The sequence below is a fragment of the Apteryx mantelli genome, chromosome 13 (genome assembly GCF_036417845.1).
Source record: "Apteryx mantelli isolate bAptMan1 chromosome 13, bAptMan1.hap1, whole genome shotgun sequence".
In the NCBI taxonomy this organism is placed as follows: domain Eukaryota; kingdom Metazoa; phylum Chordata; class Aves; order Apterygiformes; family Apterygidae; genus Apteryx; species Apteryx mantelli.
The window spans coordinates 4,631,994-4,659,218 of NC_089990.1; the positions used below are offsets into that span (position 1 = coordinate 4,631,994).

At 54.0% G+C, this 27,225-nt stretch overlaps 2 protein-coding genes across 6 annotated transcripts in view; one reads left to right on the top strand and one right to left on the bottom strand.

Annotated features, from left to right (window-relative positions):
* The window catches only part of LRCH2 (leucine rich repeats and calponin homology domain containing 2), a 50,322-nt gene extending 49,778 nt beyond the window's left edge, over positions 1-544 (bottom strand). For both annotated transcript variants that reach the window (XM_067304132.1, XM_067304131.1), the window contains exon 1: positions 250-544. In XM_067304132.1, the coding sequence (XP_067160233.1) occupies positions 250-544 (295 nt within the window). The remainder of the gene's footprint in view (positions 1-249) is intronic.
* An 8,802-nt stretch (positions 545-9,346) lies between these two features.
* On the top strand, positions 9,347-21,529 carry LOC106493853 (UAP56-interacting factor-like). Of its 4 annotated transcripts, none has more exons than XM_067303962.1 (9): positions 9,347-9,449; positions 12,603-12,746; positions 16,110-16,270; positions 18,246-18,376; positions 19,348-19,432; positions 19,766-19,809; positions 19,895-19,969; positions 20,383-20,494; positions 21,251-21,529. In XM_067303962.1, exons 1-9 carry the CDS (start codon positions 9,356-9,358, stop codon positions 21,344-21,346), a joined length of 942 nt encoding a protein of 313 aa, XP_067160063.1. In that variant the 5' UTR covers positions 9,347-9,355; the 3' UTR covers positions 21,347-21,529. The 4 variants fall into 4 exon arrangements, with proteins under 4 accessions (XP_067160063.1, XP_067160064.1, XP_067160065.1 ...); XM_067303963.1 differs by having other exon boundaries at positions 19,351-19,432; XM_067303964.1 differs by having other exon boundaries at positions 16,110-16,252.
* The last annotated feature ends 5,696 nt before the right edge of the window (positions 21,530-27,225 follow it).

Genomic DNA, 27,225 nt, shown 5'->3' on the forward strand with positions numbered 1-27,225 from the left:
CCCACTGCCACCCCAGCGACCCCCACACTGCGGCCCCCCCACTGCATCCCCCCCACTGCCACCACAGCGACCCCCACACTACATCCCCCCCACTGCCACCCCACCGACCCCCCCCACTCCCCCCGCGCCAGACCCCGCACTGCCCGACCCTAACGGCCACCACAGCGGCCCCCCATCACCCTCACGGCGGGGGCACCCCCCCCTTCCCCCCGCAGGCGGCGGCGGGCCGCCGCTCCCCGCCGCCCCCACCTGCTTGCGTGGTGTCGCTGAGGTCGTAGCCGCTGCCGGGGAAGTCGCGGAGCTTCCTCCCGCTGAGGCAGAGGATGCCCGAGCTGCCCGCCTCCTCCAGGGCCCGGTCCAAGCTGCGCACCGTGTGCGGCTGCGGCAGAGTGGCCGCGCCCCAGTGCGGCCCGGCCGAGAAGGAGAGCGTGAGGTGACCGGGGATGCCCAGCCCCCCCGGCCCGCCGCCGTTGCCGTTGCCGTTGCCATTGCCGCCGTTGCCGTTGCCGTTGCTGCCGCCGCCGCCCCCCTGCCCGGCCGCCATCTTCGCGCGGCGCCGACCAGCCCCACAATAACAACAGCCGGGCGGCCGCCCCGCCGCCACCCCGCCACTGCGCAGGCGCCGCCGGGCCCGCGGGGGGCTGCGGAGGGGGCGGGGGCGGCGGGGGAAGGGGCGTGCCCTCGCCGCGCCCCTCACCAATCCGCCGCGGCGGGGAGGGCGAAGGGGCGGGGCTCCTCTCGCCAATGAGGGGCCGCGCGGGCGCCAGGGGGTGGGCGGAGCGGAGCGGAGCGGGGTGGGCGGTGGCGGCGGCGGCGCGCGGGGTCGCGCGCGGGGGCCCCGGGGCCGCGCGCGCCGCTGCCCGCGGAGGCGCGCGCGGCTCTTTGCACGGCGGCGGCTCCGGAGGGGACGGCGGCGGCTCCGGAGGGGACGGCGGCAGCGTTTGCGGGGCATGGAAAACGTTTGCCTAGCGAAGAGTCAGCGACACAGCATTGCTTTCTGGTCACGGAACGGTCTTGCCTATCAGCAGCATAGGAATGAAGCTGTTTTCACTCTTAATGAGCCATTTGGCACAGTTGAGGTTTACCCCCGTATCTATAGATTATAGATAGTTTTGTCACATTATAAAAAATTATCTAAGCTAGCATTTGAGCATTACCTCTGGGCTCAGATCTGCTCACGACTAGCACGTAACCGCAAAGCTGACTTAGTGGTGTGAAAAAAAAAAATGGGGAGAAATCTCACATGGCAGAACAAAAGCAAAAAGCAGTAAGGTTATCGCCCTAAAGTGAGTTAAGGAAAAAACGAAATCAGTTAAGGAAAAAACACAAAAGCCTCAAAGATACTGATGCTCCTGACTCAAAGTGTGAACACAGAATGGAGAAACATAAATCAGAGGCTGGTTGGCAATATCCTGGGCCTTGCTACATTAATGAAATGCTACGCAGTGCCTGGAATTCTGTATGGATGAATAATTATCTCTATTACCATGTAATCTGTCCTTGTGAGGTGCTGCATATTTATCTGTCAGAAATGGCTGTGAAGCCGTAATTAGGAAATGCTAGAGAAAAGCCCATAGACCCACATTTTTGAGGCAATTGCTGCGGGTTTGATAAGCAGAATCTGCTTTTGTGCTTTGATCCTCCTGAAGTTCCTTAAATGGCTTTTTTTTTTTTTTTTGCATACATCATGACTAATGTAGGGATCTAAGGGAAATTCCTTCTACAAGCAGTATGGGAGAGACTGGCCCTCAGTCAGCGTTGTGTCAGCGCGAGACAGCTGAGCCATTATTAGTCAAAAGAGGAACGGCCCCATGATATTCTGTGGGCGATATCTGGCCCAAATTCAATAGCACAGAATTAGCCAGGATCAGTAAGAAGAGTGAAGGATTTAATGCTTTGGTGCTTCAGCAGGACTGTGTGGACTGTGGCATCACTGCGTCTTTGCAGATCGCCTTCCCTGCAAAAGAGGCCAAGGCGCAAAATGTGTGTGCGGCAGGGAAAGGGCTTCCGTTGCCACCGGCAAATTTTGTGGCTCTCTGCTCTATTTTAACCTTACTTGTGCATACTTTTGTGGACTGTGGGAGTAAAACTCAGGGGTGAATATTTACTGATCAATATGCCTGGGCCAACACCTCTCTTCTGGCTCCAGCAGGAAGGATCAGTCCGTTACCCTGAACGAGTGAATCGTTCCCTGGATTTACAGCAGGAGCCTCGGACAAACCTGTGTAAACCACTGTTGAATGCTGCCCTGGGTCTGGTTTCCAGCCAGAGAAGGTGGAAGTTGGATAAACTATGACTGACGTGGGCCGAGTGTGTATGATTAAGTGGCCTGCAGCTGTGGTTTCGTCTCCGGCACCGCAGGCACACGCTTGCTGCCTTGCACCTTCAGATGTATTTGAGTATCCGATAAAACAGGCTGGAAGGAATGGCTGAGGCTTTTTCTAACAGCTAACCAAAAATCCCCAGCTTGCAATCTCTGCCTTGAACAAACTCCTGCCTACTCGGGCACGAGCCTGGAAACTGATTGCACGCTGCCGTGGCATAGCTGCCTGCAGATTTATCTGTGGGGTCGTTTATCATCTCAAACTGCTGCACAATCAGGCCAGATATCTGGAATGCTAAAGTCGAATTCATTTCCCTTATTTTGTCCTTCACAGTGTTTCGACGGTTCTTTCCCAGCCTCCCCTTTCTCTTTCATCAAGGCCAGTAACAAGCAAAACCAGAGTCACCAGCTTAGTGGCGAAGGCTCCCAAAGCCAAACTTCTTGTCACAACAACCAGTAAGTCATAGCTGTGCCATCCCTTAGTTTCCTCTGTAAAACAGAGAAAATAGCATTTTCCTATTCACAAGGCAGCTGAGATGAAAGCAGGAAGGGGTAGAAACGCTCGGCTGTTATACTGAAGCTGCACAAGACAGATTTTCTTGCTGCTGTGCCAGTGACAGTGTCTGTGTTTCAGGATACTGAAAACCACCAAAAAGCCCCCACTCCCATAAATAGCTTCCACTCTGAAAGAGTTGTGGTTACCCACATCCGCTCTAGATGAGATAAAAACTCATATGAGATAAAAACTCATATAAGATATGACATCAGCAAACTGTAGCCCAGGACCATAAGAGGTAATACCTTAGGATTAATGCCCTGGAGGGATGCGATCTAGATAAAGCTTTGATCTCTCTAGCTTTCGACATGGATTGCAAGATGTGGTTACTCACAGGCTTTTCACTGACAACACTGTCGGTGTGGTTAGGCCGAGCCATGCTTCGAGCAAGCGCGTTCACCACCCATAAGTCCCGAGTCAGTTCAGTGGCCCCGGGTGAGTATATGTGATAAAAGCATCAAAGCGTGGGAAGAAAGCAGAGACACGGCCCGGGGTGTGTATGTGAGTGTGTGTCTGCGTAATGAGGTGTGATGCCCCCTTGACACCTACACCAGGCTCGTAGACCTCTGCCAGGCAGTGCGAGATACGGGCACCTAAGGCCGCGTGGTGATTTCAAAGATTGCCGTAAGTGGAGACACCCCAGATGTTCGCGGCATTCCTGAATTAAATAACCAAGCTGAACACAGAGCAGAGCTGAGTCAGCCTGGATTGCCTTTCACCAGGAGAAATGGAAGCCCCCTGAGATGTCAGCACTGACCTTTCTTTGCATCCTTTAGAGACTTTCTTGCTTTAAACAATCAAACACCAGAGCTTTCATAATGTTCTTACCTTGCTTCGTTATGAGTAGCCCCGCTCCTCCTGTAAGTGTGAGGTGCTAAGATAACACATGCGCTGTTATTTCACCACTCACATGATCCTTGTGCCGTCTCCTTGATGACTCTTCAGTTCGTTCCCCCTTACTTTGCATATCGGTGTATGGTCTGTTCCTCCTGGATCCTGCGTTTCTTCTTCAAGACCTGTAAGTGTCCAACACTTCTCACAGGGAGTTAAAATCATCTCCAGATAACCAGATTCAAGATTCAGACCAAAGTGGCACTACCTGGGCCATTTTGAAAGCAAAGCAAGCAAAACATATACTCCTAGTTAGGTCAAAAGGCAAACACCATGCTATCAGTGCTAAAGGGAAGGGATTTATCTGAAGCATCGTTTCGAAAGAGCTGGAGACAGCTCAAAATACTGCAACTGATGTTTGAACAGAAAAGAAGCAAGCAGGATTCCATCTGGCTACTTTAGTGAGTAATATCTATTCTTAAAAGTCTTTTTGTCCAGGCTACAATAAGACAGCAGCTCCATTAAGAGAAGATTCGCGGTACCTTTTCCGTTAGGAGCATCTGTTTGACTGTACAGCTACGAATGCTTCACTGAGCACCAGAAAATACATTGCTGAAGGTGGGGGGCAGGGTGGCTCCTGCCCTCAAAGACGTAAATCCAAGTACCTCTTATTCCAATTACATGCGCCAGAAATACCTCCTCACCGTGCCGCAGGGGCCTGTCCCCTTAGCTGGTCGTTCTAGAGTGATTTCTTACAGGATTTTTCCTTTCTCCCTCTCTGGAATAACTTGCTTGTCATGCAGTACTGTCCTTGCTTGGTTTTGGTAATATCAGAAGTATTTGCTAATATTTCAGTGCAGGTTTACTTGAATGTCAGGAGACCCTGAGGAGCAACATGAGCAGAAACTGCTCCTACCCGGCAATCAGAAGTGCAGCTGTATCAGTATATCGCAGTTTACGGGGATGGAGTTGGGTTGGGTACAGACGGCACTGAAGCTACCACGTCCCCTGTCGTCCTGTATGTGTGTGCTGAGTCCAAGCCCACGTTGTTGCTATTGTCTGCAATCAAGCCTGCCGTGCATTTCACAAGTCAGCCAAAAAACTAAGTCTAAGATTGGAAATAACTGTGGTGACCTTGTCCTGGATAACTGTACACAAGATGATCAATTGTCTTCTGGTTTAATATAATTATTTCAGTGCTCCGTCATCCTGCATACCTCCAGATCTAGACATGCATTTTTGTGGGATGATTTTTAGGATGTTCTGCATAGTTCAGAGGTAGAGCTCATGGATATAGCAAGAGTAGTTTTGTATGTACCCATCTGAGGTCTCATTTTTTAATATACCATGCACACAGGGGAAAAAAAAAATCCCTTCCCTAAATACCGTATGGTCTTACAGCACACAGGCTGCATCTGCTAAATACGTAAGAAGCAAATCATGTAACTCTTCATTAGGTTTTAATAAGGAGTGTTTGACCTGTCAGAAACAGTTGTTTTCTTTGAGCAGGACTCAATGACACATGCACCTCAGCCACTTCATTGCAGTTGATCATAAATGCTGCATAAAAACTGAAGTAGTATCATCACTGCAGCTCAAATTCTGTGAATGGGTAACACAGGGGAAAAAATCAGCATAGTCTGAAATTTGCTTTTCTCAAAATCCTTAAGAACAGCTTTGTTTCCTTTCATCTCCTCAAGAAGATGATTTGCAAGTAGCAGCATATGGTTAGAAAGCCATGTTCAACATCGAGTGATAAAACACCAGCTCTTGGCGGTGGTGCACCAACTTCAGAATGAGCTAATGAAACTTGATTGCTACCAGTGTTCATCGTTAGGAACTGAAATTATGCTCTTACCAATTAAAAGGCCTAAACACACCCCCTTGTGGGCAAAATACAAAATGCCACAAAAATATCCGCTTCGATTTTTGGCCCATGGAGCTATACAGCTGTTTATGCTTTGAGAGGTTCTGACATATGGTGGAGTCCTTCCACCCCAGCAGTCACAAACACATGCATGGAGACAGCTAAACATTTCCAGGCCGTGTATTCCCACAACCGTGCTGACTTACTTCCCAAGAAAAGCCCTTGATTTATTTGCTCTTGCATCCTCTAGTTTTAAGCCTGTTTTACTGAAAGCAAACAGTGATATCTGCGGTGATTTTGTATTTAATAACTGGGAGATAAGGCGCTCCTAAGAACAACAGACAAAGTGATCAGTGTTAATTTTAAGACGTTTATTTTTGCATCACAGCTTAAGATGTATTACAAGTTATATAACATGCAGAAGATTCACTAAGTCTACTAGAAGGCTGAGAAACCATTTCTGATAAGACAACGGGATGCTAGCATGTGTTCCCTTCTCCCACTAACTTCTATTTTTGTTTGTCCTTAGCTAAAAGCCTGCTCGGATTGCTTAGTGCTTGGTTATGTGACAGGAGGAGAAACTGATAAACTGGAAGGCTTGGTGCACCAAAGTGAGAAGATCATCACGCACCTTCAGCAGCCATTGCCACCGCGGTTCAGGGCTTAGCTCATCGGCCAGCTGCCCCGGCATGATCTAGCCCATGAGTCCTAGAGGGAAACATGACAAACTCCAGGTTTTTTATAACCCCACTTTGACCTTTAGAAAGTCACATTACTGAAATTCCTGTGTTCCGAGGGAGAGTCAAGTCTGCCTGCAGATCCCGGCACCGCCGTCCGGTACGCGGGGGTTGTACTTAGGAGGAGGGTCTGGCGCTTAGGGCCTTGTCACCAAGTCCGGCATGCGACACTTGCACTGTTAATGTGAGAAATTGCACAGAAGTGAGTTAATGGCAGTGCTTAGACATACTAAGTAAATGGGACACTTGCCAAGTCATTAAGAGGTCATTGACTGGCAGCTGGGAGATAACTGGGGCTGCTGGTACTTCCCAAATGCATAGATATGCCTTGTACAGGTTTATCGCTGCCTTCGATCCCAGGTGGCTTCGGGGAAAACAGCTAATTACACCTCTCATCTGGTGAAATGGAATCTGCCATAAAAGCTATGCTGTAGCTGGAGACAAAAGTCGTCATTTGAAAATACCTGCTATTTTACGAGCGGGTCTAAACTCTGCCTTCAACACCACCATAAAAGCAACCCTCCCTCCCCACTGCTAGAGGCTTCGCTTAGCTATATATCTCCACCCTTGTTCCCAGCAGCCGTAACTTCCCTGACTGCTCCAACTAAATTGCTGGGAAATTACTAATTTCCCTCCGAAGGGAAAGTGCTTGGACTAGGATTGCGTTGGAGCCAGGTGTCCCCAAAGAGTGACAGTGCCCCCGGGGCACCTCGCACATTATTAAATTGTTACATCCCAGGAAATTGCAAGCCGAGTGTCCTGACCTTAGCCTCCGAACCTTTCGCATTAAAACGCTTTAAAGATCGTTCTGCAGCGTCATTGCAAAAGACAGCTACGGTTATTTGCTGGTCTTCCAACACTGTTCTTTTCTTTCGATATTATAAAAGTACAGTTCCCTAGACGGTCACCTTTGGAAGCGCTTGATCTTGCCAGGAACTACACACATACTAAGGGGTGATCTTTGCCCCGATTTGTATGCGTATGGAAATGTCTCTGCCTATTTGATGTGCAAGCTGTCCATGAGGGAAAAGGAAACTGTCTGGAAAACAGAACACACAAACGTTGCTTTGAGATTTATATGGCCTTTCTTAGGCATGCCGTGTGGAAGAGGATTTCAGCGCGCTAGCTATATAGAAACATTGGAAAAAACGTGCTGTTCACCTAATGCCACGTTAGCCCTTCAAGAAGAGCAATTGTCCTCCCAGTTCTTCTGTTTTGCTTGGTTTGGGTTTTTCATCTGGCTTTGACGGTGGAAGCTGACGTTTTGTACTCGAAGAGCAGGACAGCATCGGTGCCACAGCAGGTCTTGCCTGGAGGCCAGAAGATCCCCTGCAGCCTCTGGCTTGTCCAAGCGAGCTGGGGGCCGTTGGGAGGTGCTCACCAGGATCAGGGCCTCCTACCCCAGTGTAGCTACGCTGGCAAAGTGCACTAGCCTTTGAAGGTGAATTAAACCACTCTGCAGCAAATCCTTCCTTGTTCTGGAGGAGAGAGTCCTGAACGGACTGTTATTTAGTTATAAGTCAGGCACCACAGTTATTTTAGGGGAAATGTTTATGGAGTTGAAGCTTCACTGCTCGTAGTGTTCAGTGCAGCGTGGTGCTACTGTGCCTTTTAATATAGCGCTCAGGGACTGACCCCAAATGGGTGCCCGCCGTACAAGAAGCTCACAAATGCAAACGGCAGGTTTCATGTCTGAACATAAGCTGAGAACACCTCCTTTTACAAAGTTACCTTGTTTTTCTGGTCTTCAAAATGAGGAAAAGTCATTCCTTCATCATTCAGAAATGGCTGGTGGGTTTCTCAGATATACCCGCTTCTGGCATAAACCCAAGCGGAGAAGGATCCGGGATCCTACAGACTGGGAGTTACACAGCGCTATGAACGTGTGGGCCCAGCCTGGGGCCTCAGGACGGCGGTGGGGATGGAGCAGTCGGAGCATTTGAGGAGGCTGCTTGGGAGGGAAGGCGCAGCGGGTCGGGACGCACTGCCGGGAAGAGGGGCCGGGGAAGGCTGGGTGGCTGCTGTGGGTGTCGTGAGAACAGGCTGGGCAGGGGTGGGTGGGTGCAGGGTGGGAAGAGGACAGCTTTTGGGTGCTAGGCAGAAGGCAGGCTGGGGTGCCAGGGCCAGGGGCCAGGGTGGGTACCAGGGGTGTGTGCTGGGGCCGGGGGCAGAGGGTGGGTGCCCAGCCGGGTGCCGGGGCTGGGGGCAGGGGCTGGGGGCAGGAGTTGGGTGCCAGGACCAGGGGTGGGTGCCGGGGTGAGTGCTGGGATCAGGTGCCGCTGGTGGGTGCCAGAGCTGGGGCTGAGTGCCAGTGCCAAGGGTGGGTGCTGGGACCGGGTGCTGGAGCCGGGGGCGGGTGCAGGGGGTGGGTGCCAGAGCCGGAAATGGGTGCTGGGGCCAGTGCTGGGGTGGGTGCTGGGGGTGGATGCCGGGGGCGGATGCTGGGACCAGATGCCAGAGCTGGGGATGGGTGCTGGGGCAGGGGCTGGGACCAGGGGCCGGTGCTGGGGGTGAGTGCTGGGACCGGGGGTGGGTGCTGGGGGCGGGTGCTGGGACCGGGGGTGGGTGCCAAGGCCGGGTGCTAGGACTGGGGCTGGGGGCCGGGGCCAGGTGGAGGGCTGGGTGCCGGGGATGGGTGCCGGTGCCGGGGCGGGTGCCGGTGCCAGGCGGGGCGGGTGCCGGGGCCGGGGCCGGGGCGGGTGCTGGGATCAGGGGTGGGTGCCGGGGCGGGTGCCGGTGCCAGGCAGGCGGGTGCCGGAGCCGGGGCCGGGGCCGGGGCGGGTGCTGGGATCAGGGGTGGGTGCCGGGGCCGGTGCCGGTGCCAGGCAGGCGGGTGCCGGAGCCGGGGCCGGGGCCGGGGCGGGTGCTGGGATCAGGGGTGGGTGCCGGGGCGGGTGCCGGTGCCAGGCAGGCGGGTGCCGGGCCCGGGGCCGGCGCCGGGGCCGGGCCCGGGGCGGGCGGCACATTCCGGGCAGGCGCACTGGGCGCGGGGCGGCGCGGGCGGTGCTGCGCGCTCGGAGCGGCCGCCGCAGCCCGGGGCCATGGAGGCGGCAGCAGCGGCGGCGGCGGCGGAGCCGGGCCCGGGGCCCGCGGCGGGGCCGCAGCCGGGGGCCGAGGAGATCGACATGTCCCTGGGTAGGTCCGCGGGCCGGGGCGAGCGGCGCCTGCCCGAGGCGGTGGCGGCACCGGCGGCGGAGCCGCGTCCGGGCGCCGCGGGCGGTTTCGCCTTGCACCCGCGGCGGCTGGAACCGCGCAGCGTGGGAATATCCGGGCGTGTGCAGGGCAGGGGGAGGCAAACTCGGGAAAAGTCCCGAAAACACCCCTGAAAGATTGCATGGGAAGGCGACCAGAGGGGAAAAAGCCCAAGAAGCAGCCTACGGGGAGAAATCCCGGCTGGCTTCAGGCCGGGCTCCGGCCGCCGCGCCGTGACTTCCGAGGGGAGCCTTACGTAAAGGAGCGTGCTGGCGACATACAGCCGTGACCATATCCTCGGGTCACTCGGTGCGCACTATTTATAGCGGCGTGCTCGGGATGCTGGCCGTTCCGCCGGCCGGGGCTGCGTGGACGGCGCGTAAACAACTGCCCTTTTAGTAGCTCCGAAGGCCGGGGCGAAAGAGCTCGGTGGATTCTTGCGCCGACATCCCCACGGCGGGAGAAACGTCGGCCAGCACCTTTTACGATGGCGTTAGCTTCCTAACAGAAAGTTTGAGTCATTTCTTCCTAGAGGCGAGACGTTTGTCAGGGCTGGTAGGACGTTTTTCACAGCGAACTCGGACTGAGCCCGTAGCTGATGCAAACTGATTTTTATGGTGCCATGAGGGTTTACCCTAATAATGCTTCTGGTCCTTGATTCTTCATTTAGTTTTTTACCACAGTGTTGCTTGCACGCCTCTTTTTGGTCTTCTGGCATGTGGTGTCCCCCTTGTTTTTGCTGTCACCGAATGCTTCTCTCTGTCGGGCCTTCTGCGGTCCATCTCCGCGTTCAACCCAGACTACCCCTAACTCAAGGCAGAAGAGAGAAGTGGAGAAGAAGAGCCCTGGATATAAGTGATGCTTTTAGCATCAGGTGTTTGTTTCCTTACTTGAGTTAGCAGTCAAAGGTACCTGCGGGAGTTATCCTAAGGCCCCCCTACAAAATTAATTCTGTCTTGAGGTTATGACCTTATATGACCTCTCAGGATCCCTTCCAGCCTTGTATAGTGTTCCCCTATATTACTCCATTGAGTCCATATGTTAATGGAGTAACGTGTCTGTCCCGGTGAGGAGCACGTGAGACCCACTCACTGAATGGCATCATGCTGCAAAAAAAGACGATTCCTCCTGCAGGTCACTGCACTTTCTGCACTAACCAGCTGCCGGGAAAGGCTTGTCACATCGCCCTGACCGGCAGCGTTCATATTACAAGAATTCCCTTACACAGCCTCAGCTTAACCGTATTGCCCACCCTTGCTTTTCCATTTTACGGTACATTTATGGGAGCAAAAGAAAGGGTAACGACTGATAGCTAAGCAAACAAGACCACTGAAAGCGGGTAGAGCGGGCAGCTGAGTATTCATCTCCTCTCCGCGCCCAGCTCTTCCTCGTCCTGCACCCTCGATGCCCACAGACACGTTTCAAAGCTGCCCGTGCTCTAAATAGCACGTGTCCCAAAGGCACGCGTAGCTGAGAGCACGCGCGCGCTCGTACTGAGGGCATCGCACAGGCTCTCCCGGCGCGCTGTCTTCCCGGCAGACTTGACGGAGAAATCCCAACGGCAGTCACGCAGGCTGTTCTGATACCTGCTCTCGTTCCCTCTGCCTGGCCTTGTGTTAATTTGGGCACAGGAGTTTCTGGATAGAGAATGACAAGCGACAACCGCTGGAGGTATGGTTTGCTCTTCGTGCTGATCACCCTTTGAAAGCTCGTAGCGCTTCGGTACTTCCACTCCAGTGATTCATTAGGGAGCTGGAGTCGCCACTGCCTGGGAAAAGGCCTGATTTGGACAGTTCTTTCCTTGCTAATTTGGCAAAAGCTAAAACATTCTGCTTGGAGCTTAATAGACATGGTTTTAATACTGGCTAAGTATTTTCTGGAAGTTTTGAGGTTTAAAGAAGAAATTGTTTAAAAATTTGAATTATTGAGATGTCCCTTTCCCTTCGCCTTTCCCCTTCAGGCTTCAGAATAGCTTGAATTAAAAAGACCCTCTTGATTTCAAGCCGCCTTGCTGGGAACCGAGGGGCTTTGAGCCACTGTGGGACGGTTTCTTGGTAGAGCTGTGCGTCTAGAAATGGTTTGTGCATGGTCCCCAAACCTCAACTTCCAGAGCTGCCTTTTAAAGAGAGGTAGAAGCTTTAAGCTGAAAGTGGCTAAATCAGAGTGGGAAAAGAAAAAGTTACAGGCAGATCTTAAGATTCGTTATTTCATTCAGACTCTGCATCATGGGAGCTGCATCGGGATGGTGTCTTGCAAAGAAAGCGAGTAACATCTCTTAGTTCATGGAAGAGCCAAATAGAGTATGTTTTCCAGAACTGCATGAAGGGTTAGAAGCCCTGGACCTGTTCAGGGCAAACAGCAGCTCTTTTAGCACGTGTCCAGGGTGGGGGAGTCCTGGGACGTGAGCAGGACGTGCTGGGTCCCTTTTGGTGTCCCCCTTTTGTGGTGATGTGGAGATGGTGACGCAGAGGTGAGAGGTGGCAGCACCTACCCCAGATGGTCAGAAAATCATGAGTCAAGTCCTGAAGTCTGTGGGACCTAAAATACAAAGTGCTACTAATAGTTCTTGTGCATATGGTGTTTATCTGCTTACTGCTTTTTGAGCCATAGAGGTTTATGGCTTCGAGCTTCGTGCCGTACCCCTGGGGGCTGGAAACTCGCTTGGGGTTTTAAAGCAGCGAGGAGAGTCGTGGGGGCAGCTGGGTTGACTCCAGGAGCCGGGAGCGGAAAGGAGACCACCCCACAAGCTCCCGGTGAGCTGCGGGTGCCTGCAGGACCGTGCCGGGTGCTCCCCTTTCGTCACAGCAGCCCCGTGGCTCCGGGGCTGAAATCCCGCTGCTGCACGTGGCAGCTACGTGCCGGACGGTGCCACGTTTTCACATAATTCGCTGCACTCGAATCTCCAGCCCACAGGAGCCAAGTAAATTGATCCTATATTTTCTGAGCTAAGCTTAATCTTTTATCGCCGGGCCAGCGCGGCTCGCAGGACTGCAAGCTCCGCTTTTATAGAGGCCGATGGCGAGCACCGAACGGGCGAATGGATGCCGGTAGAAATTACCGGTTTTATGGGTTTCCCCGTTGCCGTTTCCGATCTAGACGACATCATAAAACGCCACAAGAAAGAGCAGAGCGATGCCCAGGCGGCAGGGAACAGGCGGAGGCAGCAGGTGAAGAACAGGAATTCGGCGTACGGCTACGGGCGGCCCCGCTTCCGCACCTGGATGCAGAGGAATTTGCAAGGTAGGTGAGCGCGCCGGGGCGGAGGGCCGGGCACGGCAGAGGCGCTTCCCTGGAAAACACATCTGCATAACAAGATACAGCTCCTCAATCCTTTCCGGAGCTCGTTCCCGCGTGCGTATAATATACGCTCTGGCTCAGAATGGCTTTTCTCACCGCAACAATAGAATATCAGGGCCCTTTCAGAGCGTAAATCCACCCGTTTCTCTCCCTTCCAGCCTCTCATGAATTACTGATTCAAAGCGACTCGATATCTGTGCTCTATTCCCTTTTGGCTTTGCATATTTTAATTATGCCGCTTCCTAATCCTCTTTTTCCCAGAACACGCTTAAAATACCCCTTCTGTAACTGTCTTTGATAGCTCAGTTATCGGAGCTAATTTGTCATTTTTGCCAACCGTGCTATTTTTGTGGTGTGTTGTTTTTTTTTTATAATAGCGTGTGATTGCACGCTAATCTAGGTTTGGTTCCACTAGCTTTTATCTGCCCCACTGAAATGATCTGCTGTATAAAATGCCATCTTTATTTCCCCAAATTTCTCAAAATTTTACATTTTTAATTACCGTTAAAGCACTTTCATTGAAGATTTTGGTGGCTTTTTGCAGCGACGTCCCTGCGTTCCTCCCTTTGAGCGCGTACGGCACGTTCGGACAATAGGGCTGCCGGGAGCAGGTCCCGTGTGTCTCCGAGCGGCTTCCCACACGTGCATTCCCGTTCGCAACCACGTATTGCCTTACCAAGAACAGTTCCGGTTAGAACAGAATGCTCGTAATTTCCCTTTGCAAATTGATTTTTCTGCCAGAAAAGAAATATAGGATTTGATATTCATCCACGTTCAAGGGACTGCAGCATTCAGAGTCAGATAAATCCAATGGAATATTTCATCGGAGTTATTCCTTAGAAAGGAGAACTTTTAAATTCATTTATATAATGACTTTTGCTAACCTTAGTATTTCATAGGTTTAACTGAATTGGAATTCAGCCCTGCCGAGTACAGGGACCCGCGATGCTGTCTGGCGCTGATGTCGGCAGCGATTTAGGAAGCTCGGCACGGGCAGGAATTCAGCCTGCAGTTCCCTGGGGGCTCCCTTCGCTTCGCTCCCTGCTGAAACGAAGCCCCCCCGGGCCGAGACGTGATAAGCGTTATCAAAACGAGGATCAGCACAGCGCCGTAACGGCAGAGCGCGGAGAAAGGCATTACGCTGATTAAAACAGCGGGAGAATTCATGCAAGCACAGTGCTGTTATCCCTCCTGGAATTTGGCTTAAACCATCCCGCTAAGCGGGGGGATGATGCCCCCACTGCTTTTTAAGGACAAGAAACTCCAATTTTAACTCTCCTCCATGGAGAGTCCGTCAGACACCGGGGCTTCTCCCAGGCTGAACTTGCAGAGGTGGCGCGGGGGTGCTCAGCACCGGGCGCCGAGCGCGCCGCATCCAGACAACGGGGGGGGGGGGGATTTTCCGCAGCTGCCGATGCCGTGGACTTCGTTCAACTGCTCTTTTATTAAAAAATACCCTCCAGAGCTTTTGCAGCGCTGGGGCCTGCGGCGCGTCACGCCGCAAGCTCCACGTGACGGACCGCGGCCTCGGTGCCCAGCTGGCCTGCGCGGGGGCGTCCCTCGGAGGCCGCGGGCCCCACGGTTAGTTGTTCACGTTGGCCGAGATCCGCCTGAGCGCACTGCTGAGCAGAGGCTCGCTGATGGGAGCCGACTGGCGGGGGGGCACGATTTTTCTAGCCGGGGTTGCCTTTTGCATCCGTCCCTCCCATTGCACCGGGGAAATATCCGGGAAGGGCAGCTGAGCTCAGCCTCTCTTGTTGGAAAGAAAATGCCCTCCTCGGTTTCCAGGCGCGCTCCGAGGTGGCCGTGAACAAGAACGAGAAAGGGAAAAGCAACCTGCAGGGACAAAACCAGGCAGGAGCAAAGGGCCGTTAAACCCGGCGAGGTGACGTCTGGCTGCAGAGGATACCGGCTGCTGAAATTTGGGTGTTTTTCAGGACAGCGTCATTTACGCACCCGCACTTTTCCTGCGGGCGACGTGCATCGTTTGCAAGGAGGTGACTTTACTGGCCCCCCCAGGACTTGCGAACAGCATTGCGTTTTCCTGAGCGTCACCTCCTGGCACCTTCTGCCTTAATGAGCAAAGCTCTTTGTAAGGTGCTTCCCATGGGCATGTCCTGGTGCTTCTCGTTTTTTAGAGCCAGAATTGGTCACGTCACCTTTGCTTCTTTGCCTTGTATTCCAGCGCCAGCGTCCTGTGCCGGTGCAGACCTGCGTTACGCCCTGGGGCTAGAGCCTTCATTAATCACTGCGGTGATGCCCCGTGACGGGAATGTCACTGCTTCCCCAGAACGCTTCATTTCTAGTTGCTCCAAGTCATTATGAATTGCTGGGATGTAGGAATCGATGGTACAGGATCAATATATACGTCTAACCGCTCTGTGCTTTGCATCGCTGAGGTTCTGCTCTGTGGCGTGCAGGGTTTTAGCCACGTTGTGTTACTCCCCCCTGCAATTCACTGCTTTATGCCTTTTCTTTGACTGCGCCCATGCTAACGATTTATACAGCCCTGCGAGCGTGTACGCACGTTTCCCCGAGACAGCTCCTCGGGAAATGTCTGCTTAATTATGACTACAGAAGTTTATCGTATGGAGTAATTAGGCTATAATGCAGCGTGCTTCCCTCGGAAAGACGGAGTGCTTTCCTTTCGCTCGCCGCTTCGGGACGCTTAAAAATCACGAACAGACACGGGGGGGGGGGAAAAGTTAGATGTAAGACGGGCTGTTTGTAGGTGCGTATTGCACGGTTAAAACGGCAGCAAAAGGCGCCGCATTCAATACATGCAGTAAGTAAGGGTGTGTCCGGTTTAAAGGGAAAAAAGGAGAGCAATTCCAGGCCAGCCTTCGCTTATCAAGTAGTACAGCGTGAGCTATTCCCGGCTGCCGTGGGTTGGTCTTCTGGAGGCTTGAGTCACGCGCGTCGCTGTAGCGAAAGCCTTCTCCGTTTCGCAGTTAATTCACAGCCCCGGGAGCTCTGGCAGCGGATTGACGGGTCTCCTGATGCGAGGGTTCCTGCCTGCCTGGGGAATCAGAATTGCGGAAGGCTCTTCTCTTCTGTTTTCTTTCAAATGAAATAACGTTTGTCAGTTCTACCTGTCGTAGTTATGTTAGAGGGAGACATTGGAAAGATGGATCGTTTTTTGTTCTGGGAAATTAGTTTCCTTTCCTTGAAGAAATTACTGTGCTTCCTGCGTCACTGTTTATATAGATACTTCTAGATCATACGAATTAACCTGGTTAGGGCTTGAAAAACTGCTTTCCTAAATCAAGTGGCGAAGGATGCTAAAACCAGTGTTTCCTTTCTTAGGACCTAACCGCTTCAGAAGAGGCTTTGGGCAACAACAGTACAATAGAAGGCAATTCAGGAATACTGTGCCCAGTCCCCGGAGAAGAGCAGCTGCCGCGTTAAACGGAGTGAGCCCTCTAAATCGCCAGGCGTCCGCTCAAGAGGTGGGGGCAATAATGAAGGTACAGCTGTTCCCACATGTCATGTACAAATCAGCTGGATTTTATGATGCCGGATCACCCCAAAGAACAATCTGCATAATAAATGTACAGGCACAGGCTTTTATGTGCTTGCACATCGCATTTGTATGCATAGGTGAGCACGGCACGTATGCATATAAAACAGCAATTTTCCAGTTGGGTTTGTAAGCTTAAGACTCGGTATATTTTTTTACTGAATCTGTTCCAATGGGTTTTCCAAAAAAAAAAAAAAAAAAAGGTCTTAAAAATGTGTTCTTAAAAGATTTTAAAATCCTTCCATAAAAACAGATTGCCTGTCATCTCATCTTACTATTAGCATTTACAGGAAGTGGGTTAAGATGCTCCATTATTTTTCCTCCACACAGAGCATTTTCCAAAGCCCGCTGAAGTCAGAAGGCAGCCTGTTGTCGACTTCACGGGGCTTTGGTTCAGAGCCATATTTTCACTAGTAAGTGGGTAGCCTTCCCCAGGGATGCCGATTCCCAGTGCCGTGACGGCTGTAGGTCAGATTGCCCGGGCGCTTCAGTGTAAAATGCGTTTTTTTTTTTGTCATTCTTGGCTTTCACTTTTTCAAGCTTAAATTTTCAGGTCTTGTCTCTGCTCAAAAACACTTCAAAAATGACTGAAACATTTTCATTCGATTTTTCAGTTATTTTTAAGACCCAGGAGATGGGGAAGAAGATATGTGTTCACCATTAAAGTAATTCTTACAGCTTCCTTCTGAGCATCTCTAAAATTAAATTGGCTTGGAGTAGAAGGTGGAAATCCAGCAGGTAGATAGTCCTCTGTGAGAAGAGGTGTTTTTCTTCTGCCCTGGTGGAAATCTGCTCGGTTAGGCTGTCATGTATGCTCCGTAAGCTTTCAGAAAACCCACCAAAGTGGTGAACCTGATGCCACATGAAATGACCGTCCCCAGAGAGTATAAATAAGAGAGCCCTAAACTGAGCGTGCATGAGCATGAAGTGTGGTTGTTCCTGAAAATACAGACTGCGATGACTCAGGTTATGTACTGAGCGTGGCTGGATATTAACAGAAAGTAATTAGTAGTTGCTAGGAGGCATAATTCTATGGTAGCTTCCATTTTGCAGAAATAAACCAAGTGGGAAGACCGTGGAAACACATCTTACTTAGTGGGTAGTAACAGAGCGATGGTGGTTGTCCCACGGAAATACTCTGGATAGAGTACGGAGCAGCTGTGCAAGGAACAGCAGGAGGACCTACACCCCTGAGTAGGTGTTTTCTGGTGTGCTCCGTACTCCAGAGCTCAGACCTGGCAATGTGCATGTCCAAATGAGAACGAGTCGGTGACCAAACAAAACCTGAGCAAAGCTATAAAGCTTGGCTTGTGCACAATTTGCACTCTGCAGACTTTTTTGTTGTTGTTGGTATTTCTGCACCGTTAGAATGAAATGTTCTTCCTGTTACTTGTATTCACATACATGGGAATTGGTGCACATATACCGCTTGTTGACAGCGGTATAGAACAAATCCCCATGTTGAAAAGAAACACTGCTCAGTAGCTATATTCCTGCTGTAAATGCAAAAGACCATGGAAGAGAACTGGTTTTAATAAATTTTAGCTAGGAATCAGTCTCCCATTAAGGAAATCTCAAAGGCGAACAACCCCCCCCACCATTTGCAGAGCAGAGTTGTGCTGTTTTAAGACTGCAAAAGTTGCAAAGGAGAAACAGTGGTGAGTGAAAATACAGGTAACGCAGAGCGTGCAGGGCCGGGCTAAAACCCCTTGGAGACCATCCCGAGCGGTGCCGAACGCATCAGTGAGCCGCGAAGGTACCGCCGCGCCGGCAGCTCTCCAAACGCGCACTTGGGAGCAGCTGAGCTTCCCCCTGGATAGGGCAGCAGGGGACGCTCAGATTTTCCAGCGGGGAAGGACGGTCGCTCCCCCCTGGCCGGAGACGGCGCGCCGGTGACCGCTGCGCTCTCGCCGCTCTCCCAGGGTCACAAGAGCGACGACGCTTTCGCCAAAAGCGGTAGCAGCGGGCAGCAGCCGGAGGCGCGGAGGCGGCCGCCGCTGGGCCCCAAGGGATTCGGAGCAGCAGCTGCCGGCACCCACGCCGCGGGGAGAAGGTAAAAGCCGTGGTCACTCCGGCCTTTTTGGTTTGCAGCAATTTCCTGGGCGTCTTCTGGGGCTCCTCTGCCGTTGTGAGCCGCTGCGGCGGTGAGGGCACGCGGTGCGAGAGGAACACCCCGGAGGGTGTTGGGAAAGAACTCGGAGATAAAAAACCTGTGTGCTCGTGGTTAATAAGTTAATAAGCGAATAACACTGATTTTCTATAAAGGCAGGAAATGTAAATTCCAGCCTGGTCCCAGCTTAAGGCATAGGCAGGGAGAGAGACTCCTTCACGCTGCAGCCCGGAGCCGTTACTGAGCCCGGCTCTCCGCACCCAGGCTCCTAGGCTCGGCAAACGAAACGCTTCCGAGCTAAGGCTGCCGCTGTTCCTCCTGGCTAGGTTTTGAGGCCGGCTGAGATCGCTGCGTGTCCTGGACCGCGGAATTTCAGTGCCTGCCTCATCCCGCTCCCTGTGTGCTCCGAGGCGGGTTTGCAGCGCAGGTCGGAGAGTCCCTGCCCGAGCAGGGATCCGGGAAGGCAGGTGTCTGCGGCCGAAAGCGGTGCGGGAGGGGGTCAGAAGCTTCCTGCTGCTGTTTCTATTCGGATAAAATGGCCCGACTGTCAAAATACTTGGGCAAAGGAAGCTCAGGGTCGGTGTCTTTATTCGCTTTGAGCGGAGGAGGGACCGAATGACCTCCAGAGGTCCCTTCTGACCAGATTTTTTTCTGGGATTCTATTCCGTGACGTTCTTAATAGAAATAGTTGAGAACAAACAAAAGTTGTTGTTTCGTTTGAGCAGGAAAACTAGTTCCACCGAAATTCTTTGGAGGTAGAAAAACCTGTTGGGCTGAACTTGGTAACATATATCTTAATTTGTTTTTTCGCGTGCTTTGTAATACCAAGCTCGGTCGGGCATTTCAGCATTAGGCTTCAGGAGAGGCCTGGCGTCTCGCTCGCTGACGTCCTTTTCTCTCTCCCCCGTTCGCAGCAGGCCTTTCGTGCTGAACAGGGGACCAGGCTTCCAGCAGAAACGGATGCAGCAGCGCTACTCCAAGGCCAACTTCCAGAGAGGGGTCAGTATAGAGACGTCTTCTGTGCAACCTGCTGAATGTGACAACCCTTCGGTTTTACCAGCCCAGGCCCAGCTGGCTCTTTGCTTCCAGAAACACCTGGGAGAGGTGGCTGTTTCTAACAGCGAATATATTCCTAGGGACTTGTTGGCAGGGAAGGGTCAACAGCTCTTTTTATGCAGCTTAATATTCCGGCATTTAGCAAATTAAACCTGGACAGGTGAATAGAAGTAGGTCTTGTAGCTTGTATTTGCATTTCCCAAATGAAATACTCGAAAAGCAATCGCTGTTCCTGAGAGGTAATTCTTTAATTGATTTTCTTTTTTTATTTCACAGCAAATGAATGCAGTTGGAGACGGGAAACGACCGAGGATGAGAAGGTAATTGATGAAAAAGGCGCGCTGCAAGCATGACTTGCTCGTTAGCGCTTGAATCAAAGCTGGATGCGTTTCTCCGTCCTGGCAGGTGGCAAGTGAAACCCAGCCCCGGAGCGGTCCTGACGGTGTCTGTGGCTAATCCCCAGGCGAGCCAGAGCAGCGCGTGAGTAAACGAGGCGATTCGTTAGGGCGGGAGCCCTACAAAAGCCGTCGCAAATCCCTTTAGCATCGCTGCAGCTTCGCTCCTTTGACAGCGAGAGCAGAATGAACGGTTCAGAGCCGAAACGGTTAGCAAACGGTGTCTCTGCTTCCGGCTTATCTGAAAGGAGGCTGTAATTACCTTGTTGTTTGCTCATTATCCAGGCTAATGGGGAAATGGGAGCGCTGTCAGGCCGGGCGCGGGAGCCGGCTGCGGCACCTCTGGACGTGCGGAGCCGGTGCGCGCGCCGGAGCCGGGCTAGAAGGAAGGCGAGAGGGGAGTGAGGGCAGGTGCCGACGCTTGCCGCCGCCAGCGCGCGAGCTGCCTTAGCCGCCTGGACAACTCCAGGTGCTCGAGGTGCTCTGTGCCTTCCCCAGGGCCGGAGGCAAGCGGCCGTTCCTGCGGAGCCCGAGGCCCCCGCCGCGGGCGGCCAAGCCCCAGCCGAAGGGAGTGCTGCTGCGGTTCAACTTCCGCGCCATGGCCAACCAGGTAGAGGAAAGTCGACGGGACGCGTGCGGCACCTTGCACCCTGCAGCAGCCACGTCGCTAATCTGTTAACGTCACGCTCAGGTTTTCAGCGCTGCCGGTTAGCTTTATTTAACGTAAGCCGGGAGGAAAATCCTCCAGGTTGCTCCCAAAACTGAAGGTGCCTGAGAAGACTGTTCAGCAACTTGACTCAGCCTAATTTTTCCCGTGCTGCTGGCCCCTCTTGGTCTGTCCTGGTGCTTGCTTGGAGCGGGAGGATGCTCCGGCTCCTTGTGAGCGGTCCTGGCCGGGGGAGGACGTTTCGGTGGTGCTCCGTGCGCTCCCTGCTCCTCAGAGACGCGCGACGCTTCCTCTGGGCTATGTTCCCTCTTTGCTTGGGTGACCTTCTCGGTGCCACGTTGTACGCTGAAGTACGGCCCCGGTACGGAGCAGGTCGGAAGTCCCGCGCCACCATCCATCGCTGGCAGCGCTTCTTGTCTGGATGGTTGGGTTTTCCTTGATGCCTGGTGCTCAGATGCTGTCTGCTTGCTCCTGTCCTTGCCGAGGATGCCCTGGCTCTCGGGGCTGGGCACTGCTTGGAGGTTTTCCAGCTGCACACAGCCTGTCGAGCTCCTCGTCTCCGTGTGACGGGTGGTTTAATTGACTAACCGGCTGCGAAGCGCCGTCCTGACTGATGGGCTCTAATCCATACCCCGCTACGAGTTTGGCCGTGCTTTGCCGTGAGACTCGGCACTGAATCGCTCTCCCTTTCCCCTGCAGACCAGCCTGACGCTGGATGAGAGGTTCTCTGGTCTGAGGAATAAGCGGCGCTTTACAGCGGCGAGGAACGCTGGCCGGACGGTCACCATGCCTTAGCACCGCGCGCTCGGCACGGGGACGGCCCGCAGCGGTCCAGGCCCCGGAACGGGCGGCTCAATACAACTCCATAGATTTCCTCCGAGATAGCTAATTTGGCAACGTGCCCTCTCCTTCCTTACACCCAGAGCGAGCGAGCTGAGCGAGGGCAGGGACGAGGCAGCCAGAAATGCAGGGCCAGGGCACGGGGCGGGGGGGGCCGTGCACGGGGAGGGGGCATGAGCGGAGCCGAATGTGCTTCCCGGGGGTAGGGCGAGAGGAAAGGGGGGGAGCAGCTTCACGACGTGCCCGTGGAGCCCTTCCCTGGGTCGCGTCGCGAGCGAGCGCAGGATCGATGCCGCCGCGTCGGCTCTTCCGCCCTGTTGGGAAGCCGAACGGGGAGAGGAGCGTGGGAAGGGGATGCTCCGTTCCCCAGCTTCCACCCCAACGCCTTATTTCTGGCACGGGCCGGGGTCCCTGCCCTAAAGTTTGCTGTGTACGACCCCGCTCCTGAAAACGTCTCTCCCTGCCCGCTTGGTCAGGCCTTGCGTTTCTGTTCCGGCCGTTCTGCCGGCCCGGTTTCGGGGATGGGGTAAGGAGTGCATGCTGTTGGCGTGGCTTTCCCTGCCGTGGAGCAAAGACAGGCTGCCCCGCTCCGGAGGAGCTTTTCCAGTGCTGCGGTACGTCTGCATTAGGGCTTTCATAGGTGCAGCTCCAGCCCCGCTCGGAGCAGCAGCGTAATCGCACTAGCGCTTGCGGGAAGGAGGCCAGGCTACACCGCAGTCCGAGAAAAATTGGCTGAGAAGCTAATGAGCTGGATCTAGACATTTGTTGACTAAGCCCTGCACCAGCCGTGAGTCACTAATCCGTTTTCCACCCGCTGCTGCAACCCAACACTGTGAACGCACTGGACACAGCCTGTTCCTGCGCCCTAAGCTATACTTATAATATAAAAAAATATTTGATAGATCGCTTTACGTTTTACACCGAGTGTCTTTAACAAGAGACTGGACTTGGAGTGGGTTTTGTAGGAATTCGTGAAATGTTATTAGTTTACTAAGCGGTGATGTACGAGTCCAACGCACTGAATAAAAAAAAATAATAAAAAAAACAAAGGTCAAAAATAGCATCCAGTTATTTACCGTCCTTCGACAGGCGCTTGGCGGATGTTCAGCCTGCTGGGAGCGGCTCCGCGAGCGCGTGGCGCCGTACGCTCGGGCTGCACGGGCGGCCGCGGCCGCAGCTCGGCCTCGCGTCTCGGCACGGTCAGAGAATCAGCTGTGTAAAATAAAAACAGGGTTTTTTTTTCTGAAAAACATCCTTTGAGCGGAGGGGCCCTGGCTTAGCCGTGCAAGCAGAGTTTGCTGCGCCCAAAGCTGGCTCCAAAACCCAGCGAAAGCCGCGGGAGGGTTTTCAATAGGCCCCTTGCGAAATCTTTGCTGGGATCGCTTCTGCTTTTAACGTTATCAGCAAGCTGCCAGGGCGGACCTGCCTCTGAGTACGTCCAAAGCAGAAGGAGCACAAATTTCCAGGCTAATTAACCTAGGAAAAGACATAATCTCTTAATGCAAACCATGCACAGGTAACCTGGCAGATGAACAAGAAATACTGCTGTCACAAATGGCAACGGCCCTGATTTCAGTTGCACCTTTGCTGCAAATTTTGACAAAAGGTGGCAGACTCAGTAAAAAAACACGCCGACTTCTTACACTAGCTTGCAAAGGGATGGAGCCGTTCACCTCGAGAGAGAGGACGAGCGTGCAGCTATTACCAGGGTGCTCAGAACGTGCCCCGATATTCTCCAAGTAGCTGTTTTTCAGCGGTTTTCCACCTTATATTAGTTTTAAGGACTGCTTAAATTAAAATTGAGGACTTAATGATAAAAGCTACGCCCTTTTTTTCCAGCTTGATTCCCCCAGAGGGCTGAGTGAATTTGCATGAAGCAAGGGAAGAAACCGGCTTTGCGCGGAAAGGCGCCAAATTTGGGAGTAGCCAAAATGCGTAACCCTGATGCTAAAACCATTTTGGGAGCGGGCACAGCATCGGTGCTTCCAACTGGCATAAAATACCCCTTTCTGCCGCACTACCAAAACAGCGGAATAATTATCTCTAAAATTATCCCTGTCGTTGAGCATCGGGTTAGGCGCTGCGCGGAGCCCGGCTGCGCGGGGAAGGTGCTCGTTTGGCTTAGCAAAGCCAGCCCGAAGCAGTCAGGCTTAATTCTTTAACCACCGCCTGCAAGTTTTGTTTCTCCAGCCGGGCTGGTTTTGCTCCTGTGGGGCTTTTGGGGGGGGGGGGGGCAGCGCTGCACGGGCAGGACGGCGGTCCCCTACCCGGAAGGTGGCAGCAGCCGGCTGTCCGTGGAGCCCCCCGCCGGGACGCCCGCAGCGGGGGGCACCGGGAAGAGGCAGCCGCGCAACCTGCAAAAAAGCCCTTTTCGTTTTATTTCGGGTCAGCCGAACCAGCCGCCGGCTTCCCAAAATAATACCTCTGATGGTTTAAAAATGTCGGAGCGCCCGTACGGGGTCAGGAGCACGTCCCTAGGGAGGAGGGGGACCTGTCGCCGTCCTCTCCCCCCCCCAGCCCCAACCCACGCTGCAGGGACTGCCGGAGCCACTTGTATCTTTAAGAGCATTCGCCGGGGCTTTCTTCCACTACGGCTTTTTGCAATTTGCTTTTGGCTATTTGTCTGTGCCCCCAAATGCTGGCATTATGAGACGCCGAATAGCCCTTCCTTAGTCAGCTTCTTTTTGCCCTTTTTGCAATTTTTAGGCCAGTACTACAGTCTCCCTCGCTTGCCTTTTTTTTTTTTAGGGAGAAGAGCCTTGGTGTATCTAAGCGTTCCCCGTCCGGAAGCTGTTCTCTGCCTCTGACCACTTTCTTTGTACCTTTTCTACCTCCGCTGTGTCCGAGATCGCAGGGCTGAGGGGGAGAGGTGATATCTGAGATGGATTTATACCGGCGCTCGGCTTTGTTTTCTGTTCCTCTCCTAATCATTCCGAACATTCCAGTTGCTTTTTGACCCAGAATAGCAATTTGCAGCAGGCGATAGTAAGGCACATTTATACCGGTTTAATGGAACAAGTTTCCAGCCACCAACTTAAACGTCCCAGTGAGCATTTTCCGCAGAAGCTGTTCACCCAGGCCACGTATCGTCAGTACAGAGATCACTTGGAAACTCGTACTGAGAGGTTGCAACGTGCCGCCGCAGAGCCCCAGCCCTTGGTCCCCCTTTGCAGCGCCTTTGCAGCACCGGCCCGGCTGCGGATCGGGTACAAACCATCGCACAGCCACCGTTTGCAGCGCGGGAAGAGCTGCTTGCAGGCAGTTTCGTGCACTCTGTTTTATCATCACTCGAAGAACCTTTCGGAAAGGGTTGGCATCAAAAGCCAACAACTCAACCCCACACTTGAGCTGCAGCCTGGCCCAGCTACTGCTGGCAGCGGGGGTTACAGCGGGAGCAGAAATCCAGCCTAAGCTCTGCACGTGTGTGTCTGATTTCTTGGTGAAGGGGCCTCAAGAATAAAAACGTGCGGTTTCGGGCAGAGCGTTGGTCAGATCCATCCTGGCAGCAAAGCTGCGGCTGAGGCGCTGACCACGGAGCCTCGGACCCCTGCGCCCGCCGTGCCGAGGGGAGCTGCTCTTCCAAAACACCAAGTCTGCTCCGGTACGACCCAGCCGCAGTCGGCTCCCCAGGACTTAGCAATTGCCCGCGGCAATATTTCCCGCATTGCACGGGGGCTCTTGCGCCGTCATTTTTCAGATCGGCTGCAAAACAGAGTCAGGCGGCGCATAAACTCGCTGCCCCGGCCTGAAGGTGCGGGCGGACGTGCTGGTGGAGGTGGAGCCCGCCGGCGGCAGCAGGAGCTGTTCGTTTTCGGGGACCCTGGAGGGATTCAGACAGCCAGAAACCACGAGCAAAATATTCAAACAGAAACCGGAGACGCAGACGGCATCTCAGGCACTGCGGTTCCCGGAGGGGCTGGGATAAACGGAGCAAGCGGCGGCGCATCAGCCTGCCAGCAACCGTGCGGAAAAGAGAGTCGCAGCCATCTGCGAAGCTCAACCCCGAGCTCGAACGAGAGTTTTCCTGGCAGGCAGAGCCAAGGGTTTTGCAGGGCGGCAGCGCGGTCGTGGAGCGCAGGTTAAACACCGCCCCGGACAGCGGAGCGATGCTTGATCCCCGAAGCCCTCGCGCTTAGGGGGACCCAGACCGTCCGGCGCCTTGTGTCCCGCGTCAGCCCACCCCACGCCGTGCAGGCCACGGGACTTCTCCCCGTACGTGCCGGGAGGGTTTCCCAAACTGCATCCCAAGCCGGGCCGGGCTGCAAGGCACAAGAGGAGCTGCTGCCCTGGCGCTTGCTCCGCTTCCCCGCACTGCATGCGCACGCGGCAAACACGGAGATGGGAGCTACGGGGAAAGGTCCAGCGGTGCTCGGTCAAGCCGGCTGGTTTCCACAAAGCTCCTATCGCTCCTGAACGACACCGCGTGCGACCCAGCCCGCTGCCGATGGGATCTGGCCACGCGCGGCAGGGCTTTCTCACGATTTCCCAGCCGCTTTGCACCCTGGAAATGGGAACGTCCCTTCCAGGGGGCAACCGAGGGGCCGGGAGCATCCCGTCGCGCACCGGGCGCTCTTCGTCCCCGCGGCAGGCTTCGTTCGCTGACGTCCTATTCCCACCGTTCGGCTGGACCAGCTCCGGCTGCTTTTACAGTGCGACTTGAAGCGCTCGGATGTGGAACGGAAAAGCTAGACCTCAGGATCGGGGGGTTAGGATTTAGCGTTAAGCCGGGTGCTGAAGTAGGTCCTTTCTAGCTAGGCGGGGACCGCTGCCGGCTCTCGTGGTTTCCCTGAAGGTCTGGTGATGGTTCACGCTGCAGTGGAAACCCCGGAGGCCGGTGAGGACCTCGCCTTGCCCGTATTAAAGCATTAAAGAGTCAGCTTGCGGCGCCGGAGCAGGCCGCGACCCGGGAGCGACCGGAGAGCTCAGGGGTCAGATGCCAAAAAGAAAAAAAAGAAGAAAAATGAAAAAAACTTAATTATCGGTTCGAATGCCGCGTTTCAAGCCTGGGGAAGGGGACGTTCCCGGCCAGAAACGTCCCGCCGGGACGAGCCCCCACCGCCGTCTTCCCGCCAAGGGCCGCGGCGGGATGTTTTCCGCGCCCGGGGTCTGCACGTCCTTCGAGCCGCCTCTCCTCTTAATGACTGGGTGCGCGGGCGTGAATTGCCCTAATTAATTGCCCTAACAGGCCACAAGCCGTAGGATATGCGTGAGGGGTTTTTCACCGCAGGAAAGACTTAAGGCTCAATATCTTTGCACGTTGGCGGTCGCAGACAAACAGCCACGACGGGCTGGGGAAGACGGAGACCCTGGAAGAGGGAACGAGCCGCAGACAAAGCCCCATGGAAACCGCGGAGATCTCTCCGGCTCGGGGGGGACCCCGCGACGGCGGGCACAATGCTCGCCTCTGTTGCCTCTCCGCGGTTGCCGATCACCTCCTCAAAGGCTAGGAAAGCCTGGGAGTGGGGAAGGAAGCTGGTGAGACAGAGTCATTTTGCACCCCACCACAGCCACACATGTTCAAAGCGGAGTCAGGAAACGCTGGAGGATATGTCTGAGTGTTAGCGATTGCCAAGGACACCCTTGTTCCCAAGGTCTCCTCGGGCAGGGAAGGTCCTGGCCTATAGCACTGGCCAGGTATTGGATAACTAGGGCCCGGCTCGCTGCAGCATGCGGCTGCAATGCCAGAGCCGTGGTGCAATGCCAGAGACAAGGTGCAAGCCCAGAGCTGCTGTGCAATGCCAGAGCCGTGATGCAATGCCAGAGCTGCAGTGCAATGCCAGAGATAAGGTGCAATCCCATAGCCATGGTGCAATGCCAGAGTTGCGGTGCAATGC

Bases quoted from the DNA above. Each gene is read 5' to 3' on its own strand.
- LOC106493853 (XM_067303962.1), top strand. From the start codon at position 9,356: ATGGAGGCGGCAGCAGCGGCGGCGGCGGCGGAGCCGGGCCCGGGGCCC. The intron at 12,747-16,109 runs GTAGGTGAGCGC...TTCCTTTCTTAG, and splicing joins GATGCAGAGGAATTTGCAAG to GACCTAACCGCTTCAGAAGA. The intron at 19,810-19,894 runs GTAATTGATGAA...CCGTCCTGGCAG, and splicing joins AAACGACCGAGGATGAGAAG to GTGGCAAGTGAAACCCAGCC.